Source organism: Candoia aspera, chromosome 2 (genome assembly GCF_035149785.1).
Source record: "Candoia aspera isolate rCanAsp1 chromosome 2, rCanAsp1.hap2, whole genome shotgun sequence".
Lineage (NCBI taxonomy): Eukaryota > Metazoa > Chordata > Lepidosauria > Squamata > Boidae > Candoia > Candoia aspera.
In genome coordinates this window covers 80,414,556-80,437,573 of record NC_086154.1, presented here as the reverse complement: position 1 = coordinate 80,437,573, position 23,018 = coordinate 80,414,556, and the positions used below count along the sequence as shown (strand labels likewise).

The following is a 23,018-nucleotide window of genomic DNA, read 5'->3' as shown; positions in this document are numbered from 1 at the left end:
ACAGATGATGCTGGTAATCAGTTAACTTGGATTCATTTCTGCCACTACAAACTACCAAACTTTGAAGGTCCATTAACTCTCATGATTTGGTCTTGTTCTATTATAGCTTTGTTTTGGCTTCAAATTATAAATTATGTTAATATAATTTTGGGAAAAATATTACAGATAAGGATCTCTTTATGATACTGAATTCCTTAATATAATTCATTTCATGAAGAACTTGGTTCTGTTGAGCCAGGAGTATAGCAAAGAGGATAATTTTATGTACTTGGGAAGAAAGTTACTTTCTTGATTTTAAGGAATGGATTCAGGATATGAGTTTATCTTTAAGTCTCCATATTGTAAAAATGAGAAGATGATACAGTATGTTGCTTTATGGTCTAGATGTGATGAAACACTTAACAATTTAGTTAACTTTACACACACACACACACACACACACACACACAAACTGTTACTATATGGATCTTTGTTAGTTTTTTCTTGATAGGTTTAATTTTATATTTTAGTCACTATAATATCTGAAGGTTGAATTAAAAATTATGCTTCCAGTGTTTTAGATCACCAACAGGTGGCAATACTAATGTATGTAAAATGCCATGATTGGATTTTTGACTGTTGAAAGAGTCTTTTCAGTTGAAATTCACCACCAAGTACAAGTTGTTTATCATGCTTTGATGTTTATGGTGATGACTATGTTGACATGAGCACTGTGCATCATTGGGCCAAAAAATGTAAAGATGGTAAACTGGAAAAAGGTGATTTGTGTAATCAAGAGTGAAGTGGATGACCTGTGAAAGCAATTGATAAGTTTCACATGAGAAAGTTTGAAGGACTGATTAAGGACAATTGACAGATCTTTCAAAGGGAACTTGCTGCCAAGCTGGGTATTCCACAGTAACTTGTGGGTCAATTATTGCTGTTCTTCAATTGTAGAAGGTTTGTACAAGATGGGTTACTTGCATGTTGATGGCAGAGATAAAAGCTTGAAAAGAACTTGAAATTTTCCAGTAGTAGTTGTCACCCTATGAAAATGAAGGTATGGAATTCCATCACAGGATTGTGACAGCTGACAAAACATAGGCTCAACATTATGGCTCAGAAAGGAAGCATCAGTCCATGGAATATCATTAAAAGAAAAAAAATCAAAACTCTTGCTTCAGCAGGAAAACTCTTGGTTACAGGTTTTTGGGACACAGGTGGTGTTACTCACATGGATTTCCTTGAACCATCACTGTCAACTCAGACTGCTACATTTGCAACACTCACACTTTGAAACAAAGTTTAAATAGAGTTTGGAAGCACAAGAAGGAAATGTTGCTGCAACATGACTTGGTTGAAGAAGTATGGAGTTCTTCTGTGACAGCTTTTAAGATGTTTGTCCGTTATTGGCAGAAATGTCTGGTGAATTGTGGTGATTATGTGGGGAAGTAAATTTAGGTAACAAAAGAGCTCATTTCAAGGATTATTTTCCTGTTTCATTTATTAAAATATCCCTATTTTAACTAAACCTACGGAGGTGGCATTATTTTTCATTCAACCCATTATTTTTCATTCAACCTATTATCATTCATTCAACACTGTAGAATTCAAAGATTCTACAGTGGCCATCACAGTCACCTGACTTGAACCCCATAGAAAATCCCTGGTGGGATTTGAAGAAGGCGGTTGCAGCATGCAAACCCAAAAATATTACTGGAGGCTATTGCTCATAAGGAATGGGCTAAGATTCCTCAGGAACGCTGCCAGAAGCTGGTGTCTGGCTATGCATCTTGTTTGTAGCAGGTCATAACAGCAAAAGGGTGCTCTACTAAGTATTGAAGATGCTGGCCATGAAGGGGTTGAATAATTTTGAGACTGGAGAAGTCATGATAAGTTGCATTTTCAGTTGACTTTGGGGACACCACTTGAAGCATTCATTGTGTTGAGCTATTTCAATTGCTTTTGTTTGATTTGTTCATTGCAAACAGCTGAAAGTCTGTACATTTTGACAATCAACCTGATTTGCAATGGGGGTTCAATAATTTGGATTACAACTGTATATGTGTATTTCTCTCTCTCTCTAAAGTACAAGCCGGCACTCTCCAATAATGCTTGTAGGAGTTATAACACTATATGAGTGCTGTACCCATGGTACTGTTGTCCCTCCAAATTTTAAGCAAGCATACAATCAGCACAGAGCTTTATGTCTTAAGTGATCTTCCAGTACTGGTGGGAACTTGACAATCTGTGAGTAAAAGCAGCCCGAGAAAGAGAATAGGCCGTTACAGCATAAGAATACCAGAGAGGGAAAAATATGTGACCAGAAAGAAAAATGAAGAACAAGCAAGAAAAGAAGGCATATACAAACAAAGTAAGTGGGTGGTATTCCCAATATTATGTGACTAGTGATCTTACCACAGCAGCTATTTTTCAGTGGCACCTGCATATTTTTTTTTCCAAATATGCCCACAGGCAAAAAGATTAAAGACATGTGCTTAGTTTATTGCAACAACTGAACAAGTTATGTTGTTTTGAAGATTCAGATGCGTATATTAATTTTGCAGTAGCAATATAATTGAGTGATGCAATATATTTTTAGTTTTGATTTGGTCATCTTATTATAATTTATTTTGCTTTGATTTCTTTTTCTGTTCATCTATGATAAGAACATTTCTGTCTGTTAAACCTACTCAAAAACAAGTTAGTGAAGTACCTCCTGTAATGTTAAATGATTTTTATGTTTACTTTCACATGTTCTATTCATTTGGAGGAGTTGGCTGATACCAGTTTATTACCCTTCCTTTAATTGCTGCTCAGTTTTTTTTATTTCAGCAAGATAATTACATCAATGCAGGCTTTCACGGCCAGTATTAGTCAAATGGCAATGCACTTCCAGGCTAATAGGCTGTGGTCTGATTCTTTGGTAACCTGACATTTTGCCAGCAACCTTGGCTAGTATCTTCGGAGGTGAAAGGGGTCTGCTCTCAAAGTTGCCTGTGAGCTGCCAAGAAGTGCATTACAGACCATGGCCTATTAGCTTATCACCACTGGGAAGATAACACATTGTTGGTTACTTTCCATTTCCATTTTGGTCACTAAGCGATGCGGTCAGTAAGCAAGAACCAGACCTGATTTTATGACCGTTTTGTGGTGATCATAAAGCAAGTCAGCACAGCCGTAAAGTGAATCATGCAGTTGTAAAGTGAATTGTGATGGTCATAAAGCAAATCAATTGCTTCCAATTTATTTTTTGGGTCAGAAGCCAGGGGGGTGGGGAGGTCACAAATCTAAATCATGTTACTGCAGGATGCTGCAAATGGTCATAAATGCAAACCTCTTGCCAAGCGCCCAAATCGCGTGGGTGGTGTGATGGTCATAATTTTGAGGATGGGCCATAAGTAACTTTTTTAGCCCTGTCATATTTCTGAGCTGTCATTAAATGAATGGTCGTTAAGCAAGGACTACCTGTATTAGTATTCATGATTTGTTTTCCTGGTATGGACTACCTTGAAGGGCTAACAATATGCCTAATATTTATAATAACCCTATTAACATTCTTCTTTATGCTGATGACATGATAGCGTATTCTCAAGTCTGCCTGAGATTACTTTGAAAACTATCTGCCTATTGTGCTTTGAATTTGTTGAAAATTAATAAAGCCAAGTCCAAAGTGGTAGTATTAACAAGAGACATGTAAAATATAATAGCTATTTAGATGGGGAGCCTATAGAACAGTCTTTTTGACCCTGGAGGAACCCTTGAAATATTTTTCAGGCCTTGGGGAACCCCTGCACATTCAGGCTCAAATATAGGCCACAAGTTACAAAATTATTATATTTGTTTCATTTGTAGGCCTGTATATGCATTAACATGTTCTTAAACTAAAAATAAAGAATGAAACTTACCTCTTTAGTGTGAAGTTGCCCAAATTAGAAATAATTTTTGAAATTGTGATCTCCCAGGCAGCCCCTAGTGACCTCTTGTAGAATCCCAGGGTTCCACGGAGCCCTGGTTGAGAAACCCTGCTACAGAACAAGCTAAATCCTTTTCATACTTAGGCTTGATTTTTATTGATATGGGATCATGGTAGACTACTTCAAAAGATGTGCAGCAAGGGCTACAGTAAGTTCTAGTATGTTAGTAAAGCTACTCAGTTATTACCACACTGGTACTTTGTCTCCTATACTAAAGGGCCAAAATTACCCCTGTACTAACCTACGCGGCAGAGCTGTGGTGCTATTAAAAGCCCTCCTACTTGTAGATCCAGAGCAATTCCTTAAGATGCATCTTGGGAACTGAGAAGACTCCAGTCCCTGTAGTCAGAGATGAATTAGGCATGCATTACTATATGTATACAATGTCATACCCTAATCAAAGTCTTTAATTGTAGGTGGAGTACCTTACAAATTGATCCTGGTAAGTTATTTAATTTTTGCCTAGAAGAACAGCTAGCATGTCTCTGCCCTCCATTTGGATAATCGGCTTTTTAAAATTAGCATCCATCACATTCTCATCTGATACCAGGCCAAGGAAATCTTCAAGCTTATCTGTGCTCAAAGTGACACTGAGTTGCTTATAAGTACTGAATCCCTAACATTGCTGGTCAGGAATAAAAGGTCATTTAAAACAGAAAAAATACTGTTTTGATTTGACACAGTGTTTTTGATGTGACATATGGTCTTCTGACTAGTCAGTAAAATCCTAACTACTACTGCTACTACACTTGTGACATTACAGGAAGAGTGTAATGAAATGTCCTTTCCCTCTATCCCCTTTTTTTCCTTTCAGGAATTGACTTGGGTTTAGAATAAGATCAGGAGGCTTTGGGGAGGCATGTTGTTGTTTATTCGTTTAGTCGCTTCCGACTCTTCGTGACTTCATGGACCAGCCCACGCCAGAGCTTCCTGTCGGTTGTCAACACCCCCAGCTCCCACAGGGACAAGTCCGTCACCTCTAGAATATCATCCATCCACCTTGCCCTTGGTCGGCCCCTCTTCCTTTTGCCCTCCACTCTCCCTAGCATCAGCATCTTCTCCAGGATGTCCTGTCTTCTCATTATGTGGCCAAAGTATTTCAGTTTTACCTTTAATGTCATTCCCTCAAGTGAGCAGTCTGGCTTTATTTCCTGGAGTACGGACTGGTTTGATCATCTGGCAGTCCAAGGCACTCTCAGGATTTTCCTCCAAGACCACAGTTCAAAAGCATCGATCTTCCTTCTCTCAGCCTTCCTTATGGTCCAGCTCTTGCAGCCATATGTTACTACGGGGAACACTATCGCTTTAACTATGCGGACCTTTGTTGTCAGTGTGATGTCTCTGCTCTTCACTATTTTATTGAGATTTGTCATTGCTCTTCTCCCAAGGATTAAGCGTCTTCTGATTTCCTGACTGCAGTCAGCATCTGCAGTAATCTTCGCACCTAGAAATACAAAGTCTTTCACTGCTTCTACATTTTCTCCCTCTATTTGCCAGTTATCCATCATGCTGGTTGCCATAATCTTGGTTTTTTTGAGGTTTAGCTGCAAGCCAGCTTTTGCACTTTCTTCTTTCACCTTCATCATAAGGCTCCTCAGTTCCTCTTCACTTTCAGCGATCAAAGTGGTATCATCTGCATATCTGAGATTGTTAATGTTTCTTCCAGCGATTTTAACTCCAGCCTTGGATTCCTCAAGCTCAGCATGTCGCATGATGAGTTCTGCATACAAGTTGAATAGGTAGGGTGAGAGTATACAGCCCTGCCGTACTCCTTTCCCAATCTTAAACCAGTCCATTGTTCCGTGGTCTGTTCTTACTGTTGCTACTTGGTTGTTATACAGATTCTTCAGGAGGCATACAAGATAACTTGGTATCCCCATAGCGCTAAGAACTTGCCACAATTTGTTATGGTCCACACAGTCAAAGGCTTTAGAATAGTCAATAAAACAGAAATAGATGTTTTTCTGAAACTCCCTGGCCTTTTCCATTATCTATTGGATATTGTCAATTTGGTCCCAAGTTCCTCTGCCTTTTCTAAACCCAGCTTGTACATCTGGCAAATCTCTCTCCATGAATTGCTGAAGTCTACCTTGCAGGATCTTGAGCATTACCTTACTGGCATGTGAAATGAGTGCCACTGTTCGATAGTTTGAACATTCTTTAGTGTTTCCCTTTTTTGGTATGGGGACATAAGTTGATTTTTTCCAATCTGATGGCCATTCTTGTGTTTTCCAAATTTGCTGGCCTATAGCATGCATTACCTTGACAGCATCATCTTGCAAGATTTTGAACAGTTCAGCTGGGATGCCGTCGTCTCCTGCTGCCTTGTTATTAGCAATGCTTCTTAAGGCCCATTCAACCTCACTCTTCAGGATGTCTGGCTCTAGCTTACTGACCACACCGTCAAAGCTATCCCCGATAGTGTTATCCCTCCTATACAGGTCTTCTGTATATTCTTGCCACCATTTCTTGATCTCTTCTTCTTCTGTTAGGTCCTTGCCATCTTTGTTTTTGATCATACCCATTTTTGCCTGGAATTTACCTCCAATGTTTCTAATTTTCTGGAAGAGGTCTCTTGTCCTTCCTATTCTATTGTCTTCTTCCACTTCTGCACATTGCTTGTTTAAAAATAATTGCTTATCTCTTCTGGCTAACCTCTGGAATTTTGCATTTAATTGGCATATCTCCCCCTATCACTGTTGCCTTTTGCTTTCCTTCTTTCTTGGGCTACTTCTAGTGTCTCGGCAGACAGCCATTTTGCCTTCTTGGTTTTCTCTTTCTTTGGGATGTATTTTGTTGCCGCCTCCTGAACAATGTTGCGAACTGCTGTCCATAGTTCTTCCGGGACCCTATCTACTAAGTCCAGTCCCTTAAATCTATTCTTCACCTCCACTGCATATTCCTTAGGAATATTAGTGAGCTCATATCTAGCTGATCTGTGGGCCTTCCCTAATCTCTTTAGTCTGATCCTAAATCGTGCAATAAGAAGTTCGTGATCGGAACTACAGTCAGCTCCAGGTCTTGTTTTTACCGACTGTATAGATGTCCACCACCTTTGGCTGCAAAGGATGTAGTCAATCTGATTTCGGTGTTGTCCATCTGGGGAAGTCCACGTATAAAGCCGTCTCTTAGGTTGTTGGAAGAGAGTGTTTGTTATGCAAAGTGAGTTGTCTTGGCAAAATCCTATCAGCCTATGTCCTGCTTCGTTTTGTTCTCCCAGGTCATGCTTACCTGTAATTCCAGGTGTCATTTGACTGCCCACCTAGCATTCCAGTCTCCCGTGATGAAAATAACATCTCTTTTGGGCGTGTTGTCCAGTAGGTGCTGCAGATCCTCATAGAACTGCTCTACTTCAGCTTCTTCAGCATCTGTGGTTGGGGCGTATATTTGGATCACTGTGATGTTAGATGGCTTGCCCTGAATTCGAATTGAGATCATTCTATCGTTTTTTGGATTGTATCCAAGCACTGCTTTAGCCACTTTACTATTAATTATGAAGGCTACTCCATTTCTTCTGTGGTCCTCTTGTCCACAGTAGTAGATCTGGTGGTCCTTTGATGTGCAGTGGCCCATTCCTGTCCATTTCAGTTCACTGACACCCAAACTGTCTATCTTGAATCTTGACATCTCCCCAATAACCATATCCAATTTGCCCTGGCTCATAGATCTCACATTCCAGGTTCCAACGGTGTGTTGATCCTTAGAGCATCGGATTCGCCGTTCACCACCAGCACCGTCAGCCGCTAGCCGTCCTTTTGGCTTTGAGCTAGCTGCGTCATCACGTCTGGGGCTAGTTGAACTCCTCCTCTGTTCCTCCCCAGTAGCATTTTGACCATCTTCCGACCTGGGGGTCTCATCTTCCGATGGTATACCGACATATCTCTGGTTGTACTGATCCATTTAGTTTTCACGGCAAGAATACTGGGGTGGGTTGCCATTACCTTCCCCAGAGATCGCATTTAGTCTGACCTCTCTGTCATGACCTTCCCGTCTTGGGTGGCCCTTCACGGTTTAGCTCATGGCGTCATTGAGGTGCTCAAGGTCTAGCACCACAACAAGGTAACGATCCTTTGCTGAAGTTGGGGAGGCATACTGCTCCTTTTTTCATCCTTTAAAATGTCCCAATGGCCCCCAAAGCATATAAAATTGTTCCACTGAAATTCAGTGGCAAAATGGCCACATTTCATTGGTGCTGGCAATTTTTGTGCCAAATTAAGGTGGTATGGTTTTCAGGTGTTTTAGGGAACTGCAAATAAGGCCTCATACCCTCATTCATATTTAGAGCCATGACCTAAAGGCTATAATGCTGGAGTCTCTGACAGTTTGAAAGTTGTTGGTTCTGCCAGTATGCTAGTAAACATTGAAAACAGATGTGTCCTTATACCCTGAACACCTGCAAATGGTCCTGGCAAGCTTTTTCTTCACTTCCTCTGCTACTTTTGGGGGATGGGATAAAAGTTAAAGTTCTTTCAACTGTTTAACTTGTTATTCATATCTCAAAATTTATGCATTTCTTTACTGATCTAGTGTGTTTTTTCTGCAGTGACTGAAGTCATTCTTGTGATTTCCTTTCTTTTTTCCATATAGTGCATTGTATCTTGACTTTTCATTCAGTGCCAGTTGTAAGGTATTTGGGCTGTATTTGCAGCTAGTTTGATCTTGCAAACTTCTGGAACACATCCTGTGCCCTCAAGGTAGAAAGAGGCTTCCCTACTGAGTCTTTTTCAGGATGAGATTGTATTTCAGATTTGAGTTGAATGCCTTTTGGAATAATGCAGTACAATAACACAGGTAGTACAATTCAGGTAGTCCTCGCTTAGCAACAGTAATTGGGACTGGAATTTCCATCGCTAAGCAATACGGTAGTAAAGCATGACATCACATGATTGCATTGCTTAGCGATGGCAATCCCAGCAGTCCCCATTACCATAGTTAAGTGAGGATTGTGGGTCATTAAGCGAGGACCTCACATGACCAAGACTTGCGACTTACTGCTGGCTTCCAACAAGCAAAGTCAATGGGGAAGCGAGTAGGAATTTGCAAGTCCAGGTCATGACAAGACTTTCCTTAGGAGGATTGCAAGCAGGCCAGCAGGTGGGTGAGTGCTACGGAGTGCGGGTGGCCTGGAGGGGTGGCATGGTGCGAGTGCAAATGTGGCATGCAGGCAGTTGCTGCCACACAGTGTGAGTGCAGTGGGGCACACAGGAGGTGCTGCCGTGCGGTGCAACTACAACAGGGTGTTTGGGTGGGTGCTGCACTGTGGCACAAATGCAATAGGGTGCTCAGGTGGGTGGCGCTGTGCAGTGCAAATGCAACAGGGCGCTTGGGTGGGCACTGCAGTACGGCACAAATCCAACAGGAAGCATGGGTGGCTGCTGCCACATGGTGCAACTGCAGCAGAGCACTTGGATGGGAGTTGCCATGTGGCGCATATACAACAGGGCACATGGGTGGGCTCTGCTGTGTGGCACGAGTGCAGGCAGGCGGGCTGGGCTGCTGTGCGGTGCTAGTGTGTTAGGTCGTGCAGGTGGCTCTTTGGGAGAAAAGCAACTTATGGGAGCGATTTGCAACCTTCCCCGCTGGCTTTCCTCATTGACTTTGCTTGTGGGAAGCCAGCAGGGAAGGTTGCAAATGGCGATCATGTGACTGTGGGACACTGCATCGGTCATAAGAGCGAGCTGGTTACCAAGCACTTGAATTGCAATCACGTGACCGTAGGACAGGTCATAAGTCCACCTTGTTCAATGCTGTTGTAACTTTGAATGGTTGCTGAATGAGTGGTTGCTAAGTAATGTTGAACAATAATGCAAGATGGAGATTTTTTATCAATTGAATTGCTAACATTTATCAACGTGGTAGGCATAAACTTTCATGAGCTGCAGCTTATCTTATCAGATGCATGGAGTGGCTAGACTGATACAGGATTTAAATTGGGACAAGGTGGGAAGTGGGGAAAGGTAGAGGAAGACAGGTTGGTTATACAGGTGCATAATCTGTATAGTTATATAGATGCATAATCTGTATGGAAAAGTAAACTATCTGCAGCCTTTAGTAATACAAGTCAAAGAGCACAATGAAAAAAATGGGCCTGAGATTAAATATAAGTAACACCAAACTACAGTGTCTATGACAACACCGGCTCCAAGGCTTAGAAACGGAGATGAGCACCGCCCCCTAGAGTCGGATTCGACTGGACTTTACGTCAAGGGAAACCTTTACCTTTACTATCAACAGCAAAGGAGCCAGTGCTAAAGAAATATGTCACAGACTAGCACTTGATAGAGCACCAATGAAGACCTTGGAAAAGATATTCAGATGCCATGATGCGTCTATATCTACAGTGTTCAAAAGCATACAGGCAATGTTTTTTCCCTGTGACATGCTATGAAAGTGAAAGTTGGACTTCAAAGAAGCAAGGTAGAAAGAATATTGATGCTTTTGAACTTTGGTATTGGAGAAGACTCCTGAGAATACCATGGGTTGCCAAGAAGAGAAAGAAATGGATCATAGAACAAATCAATGCAGGTTACTCAGAGCATAAATGACCAGACTCAAATGTTGGACACATTATGCAAAGTCCTATCTCAGAGAAGTCTTGGATAATGCTGGGACAGAGGAAAGGAAAGAAGATATCCAGCAGCAAGGTGGCTGAACTTGATTACTCCCCAGAAAAGCTTCACTTAAGCCATCATCCTCCTTTTAATTTTCCTTTTTTTTAGCTGTTTGAATATATTTGGTGGGATTTAAGCAGTTAATTAAGCAATCCTGTGTTTTAATTAGTTCTCACAATAAATTATTAAACTTCTGAAGAAAAACTGGTTTAGCCAGGGAAAGAAGAGCAGCTGAGCAAGGTACAAAGTAATCTAGAATAAATGATTGGAGTATTTAAAATACATTTAAATATCTACAGGGGCAAGGCTTGCTTAATATATTGCAATTTTCTTTCCTTCTGTAATTGAATCAGCCTTCATATTAATTGAGAGGACATGCATCCTTCCCAGAAGTGTTGCCCAGAAATATAAATATTTTTTATTATTTTGTTTGATCACGATTGTATCTTTCAGTCTCTCCTAGGAACTTAGAGTGATACATGAGATGTTCTTTTATTTTATCCTTAGATGCTTAGGAGGAGTGTTAGACTGAAGCTGTGAGTTAATAATACTTTACATCAGGGAAAAGTTTATGCATAAATTAAATGCAAGTGTCTATTTGAAATTTTATATACGTCAGTAGAAAGGTGTTGTGGGGCTTGCTTGGAAAATGGACTCTAGTTGCAGATTTTGGCTTAATCAGCTAAAATGTAAATCCTTGTGCATCTAGCATTAATTGTATAGTGTGTTTGTGGAATATCACATTTTCTTCACCAGATATTGAAACCTTAAAGATTGTCTGACAACGCAGTGTTGCACATCATTAAATCGCACTCAGACTTCTCTCCATGTTAATATATGGTGCTTATGTACATAAGACTATAACCTCAATTAGGCCAGTGGCTTATTAAAAATGGAGATGTAAAATAGATTAGTTTTAGTGATCCACTACGGTTGTTTATTAGAAATAAACATGACAAGGACAAATAGAGAAACCTTTAAATTAAAAAAAAATGCACTATACATACTTGTTTATGTTTTGCTGGCTCTTTTTGTTTCTTAATAAGCTCTATCACACTTTTTCTTAGCCATAATAAAGATAACTTATGTAATTACGGTGTAACTGATATATATATTTTCTGAAAAGTGTTTCTTTGGTTTCATTTTTAGGATGTCAGCTTTGAATGAAATTACAGTGCTTTCCCACTAGATGGCCCACACAATCTGCAGTTCCTTCTAATAGGAAGTGTCTTTTTTTTAGTATCAGTTTTAAAAAATTTCTTTAGGACATTACTTATTATATTTCTTACATTGTAATGCTGTACAATGCAAGTATTACACTGTTGGGGAACAATTTTGTAATCAATTAATATTTCTAAAACAGCTATGCCAGCAGTGATACATTTATTTGAATGTTAAAAAATAAAAAAATAACACAGATCTACTGTGTTCCATAATTCATTTATGGAACAGGACTAAGCACGACCCTTTCCGTCTGTCTGTCTGTCTGTCTGTCTGTCTGTCTGTCTTTCTTTCTTTCTTTCTTTCTTTCTTTCTTTCTTTCTTTCTTTCTTTCTTTCTTTCAAATTTTGCTACCACCCATCTCCCCCAAAAGAGGAAGGGAGACATCCATGAGTTTTGGTAGTGGACAGAAATGACTAATTTTTCTTCTCTGTTTGTCAAATGTGGGGATTGGGTGAGATCTGTGAATGTAGTGGAAGGCAGTATTTGACAAAGAAGCAGAGTTAATGTCGCTTTCTTTCTGTAGGAAATTTTATGTCACTGGGTTTCTTGAGGAATCTTAAAAGAAACAGGACCTGTCTGAAGCATCAATCCTGTGAACAGTTATCTCTGTGTAAATAAGTCTTCATTACAAAAGTCACACCTATTTCCTGTGACATCCTTTCACAGAAATGGAATCCTGAGTAAGCACTAACTTGTATACGTGGTAGCAGTGCCCATTTGCAATAAGCACAAGAGAAAACAATTTAATAATTATTAAATTGATTTAATAAAATAAACAATAAATGTAGTGAACATTTTTGGAAGACTGATAAAAAGTATGCTTAACTAGAGAAAGCTATTCTGAGATCAGTGGAACTTTTCAAACAAAGCTATTGGGGGCAGTGGTCTATTTTGTGTTACCTAACACTGAGTCCATGTTACACTAGTGAAGCACCTCACACTGTGGTAGCATGGAATATTCATTGGTTTAGGTCAGATTGTCTACTCCTACAATAAAAAAGAATGGCATTTAAGCTAAGACTGAAAACTCACATAGGTTATGTGTAAGAACTTAGAAGAAGTCAGTAGAGATGGAAAAGCTAGATGTTTAGGAATCTAGGGGTAAAATACTTAAATATTGTAGATTAGGCAGTGGACTGCAAAATAGGAATTTGAAGGAAAAGTGGGTCTAGAATGCTTCTTTAGGGAAGGAGCAAAAGACACAGGGAAATAAGCAACAATGATCAAAAAGAGATCAAGGGAAATAAGCAACAATGATCAAAAAGAGATCAAGAAAAACCCTACTGTGATTTAGAGTAAGAATAGTTGTATATTCTATGAGAGAATATAATAAGAGTGATTTGGAGATAGAAGAAAAGAAATTTTTAAAAAATGACAAGTAGACATACTAATAGTTTAAAGATAGGGTTTGAGGACCTTATGGTTTGAAAATGAAGACAAAAATAGGACCTTAGTATATCTACATTCGGGCCTAATTTAGATAGTATAGTGAGTGTATTTTGATCAGGAAGGAAGTGGGCAGGCAAGCTAAAAAGCTTGCTTTGAGTCTAGACATAGAGTTTCTACTCTTGTTTGTTCTATTCTTACCCGCTGCAACATTATGGTTGATTTTCCTATTGAGCAATCAATACTAGTGGATTATGGGAATGAATTTTACACTGAATTTGAACATTCCTTGTAGCTTTGCTGAGAAACTGTCATTTAAAGATCAGGCATCAGACAAGCAAATACCTGTTAAGTTTGTAAAGTTAGTTGACTGGATGATACATTTCTTTGGTGGATACTTTTTTTAGCCAGTTTTATTTTTAAGAAATACCATAGTTGGCTGGCAGGTATTATTGGCAGGTGGTGAATAAGAAAAGCCTAAACCATGCACTGAACATGAACTCCAAGTGGGGCTGCATTTAATGACCACTCAGAAAGAACAGTTGATACAAAATGAATTGTCCCATTTGTTGATTGGCACTAGACACTGTGATGATAATAGATTCATCTTTAGAGCTTCGCATTGGTTACCAATGGGTTTCCAGGTGCAATTCAAAGTGTTACTTTTGAGTAATATGGCTTGACACCAGGGTACTGCAGGGTGATCTATTCCCACCCAGTGTTGACCCAGCCAAGGAGGTCCTTCCAGAATATGTTGGTGGTGCCCCATTTTTGTGAAGTGAGCAGGACTGAGGCTTGAACTCATTGTTTTTAAACTGTGGCATCTGTTCTTTGGAACAGCCTCCCTCTAGAATTAAGACTGGTCCCCTTGCTGATGGCCTTCCAGGAGCTAGCAAAGGCTAAATTATTCCAGAGGTTATTTAGGGTGTAATCTTTCATAATTATTTCATTTTTTATTATGCTTTTTAAAAATTGTTACTGTTATTGTTAATTTTAGATTGTTTGAGTTGTTATAACGTACTGGTGTTATGGAGTAAATTTTTAAAATGTTTATTTTCTTACCATGGGTGTTATTGTCCTAACAGTCAGGAAACCACGCTGAGATGAGGAATAGGTCTCTAGTGCTTTATTACTGCTACATTAGACAGAAAATCCTAACAAACGGAAGAAGCGTGGGAAACACTCAGACAGATAAACCCCAAAAGTCAAGGTGGGTCTGTTCTGTGTCTCTTTGAATGGCTGCTCAACTCCTCAGTGCTACGCATGCATTTCCCCCCCTGGATAGAGGCCCCCTCCTGCTCACCATCAGTGCTCATGACAGTTATATTGGTTTTGTCTTATGGTAGATTTTTAAAAATTTTACCTTATTTACTTTCCCTTACTTTGTTGTGACCTGTCAAGGATCAGAATGAATAAAAAAATAAAAAAAATCATGTATTGATTTCAGTTCATTATTCTGCAGCATTAGACTGTAATACTGTAAAATTAAAGGCAAGACAGCAAATAAAAGCAGTGCATGTTAATTGTATATTTGCATATGAATTAGTTGTGAAAAATAACATATCTTTTGCAGTCCGTAACTTAGACATAATGCTGAAGTCGGTTAGATATCCCAGGACTGGGCATTCCATATTTGGCTCAGCCATCAGGAAACTTATTTTTTTCTTTACCAAACCAGATTCACTTTTGGCAGTGAAACAGATGTCTCCAAAGCAACAGAGATGGTGTTGTAAGATTGGCCAGAAGGTGACTCCTAGCTGGCTTAAATCTCTCCGGATTAAGTAGAGATTGTGAGATTGCCCACTTGCACTCTGGAGAGCTGCTCCTTATGAGTAGACTGCAGGGACTGAGGTTTCTGCAGTCAGCTCATGAATGCAGCAGCTGGGAGTCGAGGAATTTCCACCAAGCTCATAGCCTCAGTGTAGCCTATATGGACATAAAGTTTGCCAAGCCTCTTCTCTTGATCATTTTTGGAATTTCCCTCTTAACTGCTTTTCAACTAGTAAGAACCTTTCGATCAACATGTCTTGTAACATGTACTGGGTGTGTTTCCTTTAACCCTTAGCAAAAGAAGATTTAAAGGTACGTTCAAGGACAAAAAGGACTCTCTTTTTGAGTAAACAAAGGGGTGATTGGAATGTTGATTTTGAAAAGCTATAAACTGACTAAGGGTCCAGATGAATTTGAAATAAGATTTTGAAATTAATCATAAAAATCTTTCCCATGGGAAAATGCTGCTGTTTTCAGTTCTTAAAAGAAAACATGATAGTATGAGAATTTGAATGTTGAACACTAGAGGGAACCAGAAGGAACTAAAGATTACAATTAAAGGAGAAGAACACTCCATCCACTAACACAGAATGGAGCAAAATATTTTAACATTGTGAACAGTGGACTTAGAAGTTAATCTTAAAAGTGTCTGCCATTATGGATAGACCGTTTTTAAAATATGTTTTGGAAGAGGAACAAGTTTCACTGGACAAGACTGAAACTGAGCTGAAAGTGAATTTAAAAATGACAACTTACAAGAATGATATGGAAAAAGATGCTACACTGGATATACAAATGAAACTGGTTGATGTCTTAATAATTAAAAGGGATATACAAATGGCAAACCAAAAAAGCAACTTGGATAACGATTGTTAAAAGTAAAAGGAAGGAACATAAAGTGGGTTTATTTGATCAAGTTTAAAACAGATACGTTGTTCTTTCTGGTAACTCTAGATGGACTTTTGCTGATTAGGACTGAATGATAGGTTTTAAGGATCTGTTTATAGATAAGAGTTGAGATATGGGATGAAGAGATTGTTTGTTGTACTTTAAGAAAAGATGCTAAGTTGTTAAAATTGTTGTGATGAAGAGGGAACTCACTTCTTTATTTTCTTTTTCTTGGCTATATTTTCTTTATTTTTTCCTATTTTTCTTCTATTATTTTTTCTTTTTTCTTGCACTTCCTATTTTTTCTTTCTATTCTTTTATTTTTTGTAGTTTGTATTAGTTTTTATCAGTATAACTGCCCATAAAATTATTACAAACCAGATTCAAATATAGGTGAAATGGCAGTGAGGTATCCTTAAAGGATGGTTAGGTTATATAGCTGGGTACAATCATTTAAGTATCTCGGTCTTTAACAGTGTAGTGTTGCTGGCTAGGTTGCTTGTAATGGAACACATACAGATCTTTATCACCTGAGACATTTGTAGTTTTGCTGGATTTGAAGTTGCAGGGTATCAACAGTATGATTTCTGTTCAAGCATTCATTATGGAACATGTTTGCTACTTCAATAAATATAACAATGTGAAAGTCAATAAACTTCACTAGTTGCACTGTAATTCTTGATAAGAATATTTTGACAGTAGATCCTGGGACGTCTCATATGTGATGCTTAACTAGTTTCCACTGGAGTAGTAAATAATATTTTGGCTAATAAGCTCCTTGACAGCTAATATCTGTAATAGATAATAAATGGCATTTTGAGCAGGGATCTTTATTTAGAGATTGTGTTCTGACTTAGCTTTATGAATTGTGAAGTATAATTACATTTCTTATAGTTTCTTACAGCCATCTATAATTTTTCATTATGTTTTATCCATACCTCTTATTTACCAACATTAATAAGTATTAATTCTGATCCCACCTTCCCCCACTGAGTATTGTTCAAATGTAATGCAGTTGGGGGAGCAGACCTCAAAAGCAGGCTTTCTCAGTGGCACACCTGTCTCTTTGGAACATGGTGCATCGTGGAATCCATATGACCCCTTCCTCTGTTGGTCTTTTGGAGGTGTGTTCCATGGAGCGTGTGAAGCATGTCATTTTGAAGTTCCAGCCTGGTTTTAACTTGCTATTTTGAAGTAGTATCGTTGTTAGCTTTACATTTTCACTTTGATTCCAGTTTTCATAAGTTTAATTTCTGGGTTTTAAACGTTTGTAGAAGATACTTACTTTTCACATTTTGTTAGCCACCCAGAGTCCATAGATGTGGGTGGGTTCTCAGTCTGGGAAATAAGTAAGTTCCATGCTGATAGCATAGGATTATGTTGTTTACTGTGTGATATTGTTTGACATAATGTTAAATTGGTCATTAAGAATTGATTCTGTCCCTGACTCAATACAGCTTGGTTGCTGGGTTTAACACTTGTAAAATTCCCTTGTGTTGCATTGCTTTTCTGTCTAAGAGGGAGCAGTGTTGCAACTCAGGCAGTCTAAGGGATTCTCCAGTGAGAGTTTAATGGGTTTTACAAAGACCGTGGAAGGTTTCACAGTTTTGCCTCACGTACCTAAATGAGAGCTCATCTACACATTCTTCTAACTATAGCATAATGACAACCCACCAACTGTTTTTAGATGATGTGTCCTGATGAGGAAGCCTCAATTTGTCCTCAGCTGTTGCACTTTTAAAACAATGTTTTCTGTTGTCTTCTGACGTACAAATAGTTCGCATCACCTCATTCATGATCTTGGAGATGATGCCGTGAAGGGTTGGCTGTGTACATGGGGATATGGTGCAGTCAGAATTAAAGATGCCCTTTCTGTGGAACTGGCTGTCTTCTGAACCAAAGCCCACTTCCATCTTGCTGGGATTAATCCTAAGCCTGTTCCTACCTTTTCAGACCCTAACGATATCCAGATGCTGGGGCAGCACCTCGATGGAATCACTTTTTTGCCTGAGGTTGAAATGTGAAACTGGGTATCAGCACTATGCTGTGGATACTTGACCCTAGTACTGATGGATGACCTTGCCCAGCAGCTTCATGTAGATGTTCAATAGGAACAGGAAGAGTGTTGAAAATTCACCACTGTCCTGACCCAGCCCCTGGTCACCTCCCTGTAATGCCTGAACCATTCTTGGCAAAGCACCATTCAGGCACTGTGTGAATTGCTCATATACCCTGGTATACCAGCTGTCCAGAAGATCACTAGACCGGTATTAATCACATGTTCACTAGTTTTTCAAAAGATCAGTAGACCTGTCTGTAAAAAAATATAGGGCTGCAAGTTGATTTAAACTGTGAGAGTTGTTTTTTTGATTCTGTCCCAAGGGACTGCATTGCAGTTTTTCTGCTGTTTATGCCAGATCCATTTTTGCATGGCACTGCTTTTGAATGTTTTCATTACTTTGAAAGGGAGATGGTGCCATTTTTTTCCTGCTCCAGCACTATCTTGCATGTATATGGGATATCTCCAGCATGCTGCTGCCCACCACCACTAACCGCCAGCACTGTCCTTCATTGCTGCCGAAGCTGGGGTGAAATCGACAAAGAGTTCTGCAAGTTTCCCCATCTGTCCAAGTAACTGAGGAATGCTATCCCATCCCACTTCCCTCCAGAATCCACTCCTAATCACACAGGCACCCACCACCTGCACTCATCCAAGACCACCCCACCACACTTCATTGAAACTGATTGCGTGGTGGTTTGTCCTGTTGGCAGCTAACACCGGGTTGGAGGAAAAGCAAAGCCAAGGGAATCTACCAAAACTACCTTTAAGTTGTGAGAGAGTAAAGCTGTATGTATGGGGCCACTTCTAAGCCTTGTTATTGAGGGAGGTTAGAGTTTAGCTGCCAGGACAGCACAAATTCTGCCAGCATATTTTTCTCCTGACTCTGCTGATAGATCAGAGGAAAGCACCTTAATATGGCCATGATGAAGAACTCAAAGCAAGGTTTCACCAATAGCAACCAAATACTGATTAAGAAGCCTTTAATGGTTCTTTTTTTTCCCCTGTTGTTCATACTTTGAAATTATTGGCTCATTCTCAGTTATGTTTCTCTATCAGTGTTTTTAATATCTTATATCTCACCATTGTTTCCAGAAGCAAAGAATACAAAATACTTGGGTTAGTCCCTCATTATAGTACTATCTCAATTATCCTGTGGAGCAGAGAAACTTTTATGATTCAATTTGTTATTGGAAATCAGTTTTTTTTTTAGTTTATATCCTGAAATTGTAGTAAAAAGGAAGAGACGAGAATTCCAAGTGCTCAAGAACATACTCTGTTAACCTATTTCAGCCTGTTATGTGTACACTGTTGCAGCACCAGGAAAAACTGTTGCCTTTTCTGTTCCTAGATTGACATTCCATTTCTTGCTCAAAATTGCAAGGATTAACATCATGTTATTGTTGGTTTTTTTCAGGAATTAAATACTATCTATTACTATCTTCATGGAATGGATATATTATCTCATCTCAGGGAGCATCAGTTAAGGTAAGGGTGGCTAGTCGATGGAAATGGGATGTTTAGATATACTACTACAAAGTCCATTTTATTCAGTTAGGTTTGCATAGCATGAATACCTTGATGTGTAATGTAACTTATTTTAATAGTTACTTTTAAAATGTTCTTTTAAGGGAAGAGAAAAAAAACAAGTATTACACAATACACAATATGCATTATAATTTTTAAAAAAGTTTTTGGAAGTTTTCCAAAGTATGGAATACAACAAGGAGTAAACAACTACAGAGAAGATTGAAATTAAAAACAAAACAAAAAAATCTCTCTCCCCAGTTCTGGAAACGAATTGGCCAGAATCAGCGGGGCTTATTTCTGGACATTTATAATGTACTGCAGGACTCATTGGAAAAGAAGTAGGACTTCTGTATTTGCATTTTATGGTGGATAGTTATAATTTTTCAGGTACAAAAGAAGTCTCCTGTCTTCTAGATGAGACTTTTTGCATGAACCTTTAAGAAACTGAAATATTACAAAATCTGATATAGAAATTATTTAAAATTGTTCGGGATTCTAAAGATTGAATTCCTTCTAGGCAGACTAGAAGGACCGTGGATTTCTGCCTGAATTTTCTCAGCCTTGCTTTTCGAACTATAGGCATAATGGCTTTTGTATGTACTGATTATTTGTATAACAATTGAGTTTCTCAGTGAATTCTGTACAATTATCCATAGTAGGATATGAATGTTATGTGATGATGATTAAATTTTTGTTCTCAGAATTATGACTTCCAGTGCACGGTATAAAAGATATGACGGAAATCAAGTTTTATTTTGGTAAGTGCATTTAATCATTACCTTAAATGAAAAAATAAGGTGTAACATATCTGGTATCAAAAAATTCATCTAGATCTTTATAATGCATATACTGTTCATTTTATTATCCTAATAATAGATCTAAAGAAATTAGACTATCTACAAAATTGCATTTATGATCTACACTCAAAGATCTGGGATAGAACTCATGTTTTGCAAGTTTTATCACTCATTCAGGATTTGAGAGCCTTTCTTCTGCATGTGTAAATTTGAACAAGATAGCATAGTAAATAGGAAAACAAGCTTGAAGGAGTTCTTGATATAAGAAGCACTTTATGCATATTTGTTTCTTCTCTTTAGCTCAGATACTATTGCAAGATGCTGGTATATTCTTCTTTCTGGATCTGTGCTTATGAAGGATTCTATGTTTTTGCCACCCTGCAGGTATGTAAGAAATCAGTGTTTCTTTATGATAAGGAAAAGCAAGTAAGCTTGAGAACCCAGTTAAATACACATAATGTACAGTGAGAAAACAAGTCCAGTTTCAATAGTTTGTATGCTTAATCTATTTCTTACAATTCTAGGGAACGTCACAGACAATGATTAGTTGAAAAGAATGGATTATAACATCAAATCTAATCAAATCTTTATTACAATCATAGACCATCAGAGGATTATAACATATAATAAAACATGTACGTATCTGTACACTGCATTTAGTTCTGAATTGTCTGCATTTGGGCCAGAGTATGAGGTGGAAGAAAACAATAGAATAGGAAGGACAAGAGACCTCTTCCAGAAAATTAGAAACATTGGACGTAAATTCCAGGCAAAAATGGGTATGATCAAAAACAAAGATGGCAAGGACCTAACCGAAGAAGAAGAGATCAAGGAAAGGTTAATTGCTAATAACAAGGCAGCAGGAGATGACGGTATCCCAGCTGAACTGTTCAAAATCTTGCAAGGTGATGCTGTCAAGGTGAGGCATGCTATATGCCAGCAAATTTGGAAAACACAAGAATGGCCATCAGATTGGAAAAAATCAATTTATATCCCCATATCAAAAAAGGGAAACACTAAAGAATGTTCAAACTATCGAACAGTGGCACTTATTTCACATGCCAGTAAAGTAATGCTCAAGATCCTGCAAGGTAGACTTCAGCAATTCATGGAGCAAGAATTGCCAGATGTACAAGCTGGGTTTAGAAAAGGCAGAGGAACTAGGGACCAAATTGCCAATATCCGATGGATAATGGAAAAAGCCAGGGAGTTTCAGAAAAACATCTATTTCTGTTTGATTGACTATTCTAAAGCCTTTGACTGTGTGGACCATAACAAATTGTGGCAAGTTCTTGGTGGTATGGGGATATCAAGTTATCTTGTCTGCCTCCTGAAGAATCTGTATACCGACAAAGTAGCAATGGTAAGAACAGACCACGGAACAATGGACTGGTTTAAGATTGGGAAAGGAGTGTGGCAGGGTTGTATACTCTCACCCTACCTATTCAACTTGTACGCAGAACACATCATGCGACGTGCTGGCCTTGAGGAATCCAAGGCTGGAGTTAAAATTGCTGGAAGAAACATTAACAATCTCAGATATGCAGATGATACCACTTTGATGGCTGAAAGCGAGGAGGAACTGAGGAGCCTTATGATGAAGGTGAAAGAAGAAAGTGCAAAAGCTGGCTTGCAGCTAAACCTCAAAAAAAACAAACACCAAGATTATGGCAACCAGCTTGATTGATAACTGGTAAATAGAGGGAGAAAATGTAGAGGCAGTGATAGACTTTGTATTTCTAGGCGCAAAGATTACTGCAGACGCTGACTGCAGCCAGGAAATCAGAAGACATTTAATTTTGGGGAGGAGAGCAATGACAAATCTCAATAAAATAGTGAAGAGCAGAGACATCACACTGACAACAAAGGTCCGCATAGTTAAAGCAATGGTGTTCCCCGTAGTAACATAAGGAAGGCTGAGCGAAGGAAGATAGATGCTTTTGAACTGTGGTGTTGGAGGAAAATTCTGAGAGTGCCTTGGACTGCAAGAAGATCAAACCAGTTCATACTCCAGGAGATAAAACCAGACTGCTCACGTGAGGGAATGATATTAAAGGCAAAACTGAAGTACTTTGGCCATGTAATGAGAAGACAGGATACCATGGAGAGGATGTTGATGCTGGGGAAGGTGGAAGGCAAAAGGAAGAGGGGCCGACCAAGGGCAAGATGGATGGATGATATTCTAGACGTGACGGACTCGACCTTGGGGGAGCTGGGGGTGGTGACGACTGACAGGAAGCTCTGGCGTGGGCTGGTCCATGAAGTCACAAAGAGTTGGAAGAGACTGAACGAATAAACAACAACAATGTTGCTTACAAAATAGTCTCTAGATTAGAGTAGTATGCCTAGAATGGCATGGGTCTGCTTGGGGTAAAACTGGGCTTTGATTGTGCTTATGGCCTACCAGCAAAATACACCAAAAATTTAGTGTTGTGTTTTGGTTCAGATTAGTGATCTCGTCTACTTATTCCTTATCTTACAAAAAACCATTAAGTGGTCCTTTCCATAACATAGCTTGCCCGAAAAGAGAATAATGTGTTTGGTATGTGTGTATGCAGTTCAGTTTTAAAAAGGAGAAAAAGGATTTGCTTTAAATTGGTATTTGTTTGTAGTTTTTTAAAGTGAATGCTATTAAAAGGCTAAGGCTACTGATAATATTTTTGAGCTAAAGTCAGTAGAACTAAAAAGATTAAGCTTATTATTTTTTAATAGTAACTTAAATAGTATGTATTGTAATTATTGAATCATTCATTCACATTATGGTAAAATAACCTCTTATCTCATTTTGTAAAATGCT

At 38.8% G+C, this 23,018-nt stretch overlaps 1 protein-coding gene across 2 annotated transcripts in view; it reads left to right on the top strand.

The window, feature by feature from the left end:
* RAPGEF6 (Rap guanine nucleotide exchange factor 6) overlaps nt 1-23,018 on the top strand; it is a 171,051-nt gene that overhangs the window by 23,773 nt on the left and 124,260 nt on the right. For both annotated transcript variants that reach the window (XM_063292322.1, XM_063292321.1), the window contains exons 2-4: nt 19,312-19,382; nt 20,126-20,182; nt 20,522-20,605. In XM_063292322.1, coding sequence (XP_063148392.1) covers nt 19,312-19,382; nt 20,126-20,182; nt 20,522-20,605 — 212 coding nt within the window. The remainder of the gene's footprint in view (nt 1-19,311; nt 19,383-20,125; nt 20,183-20,521; nt 20,606-23,018) is intronic.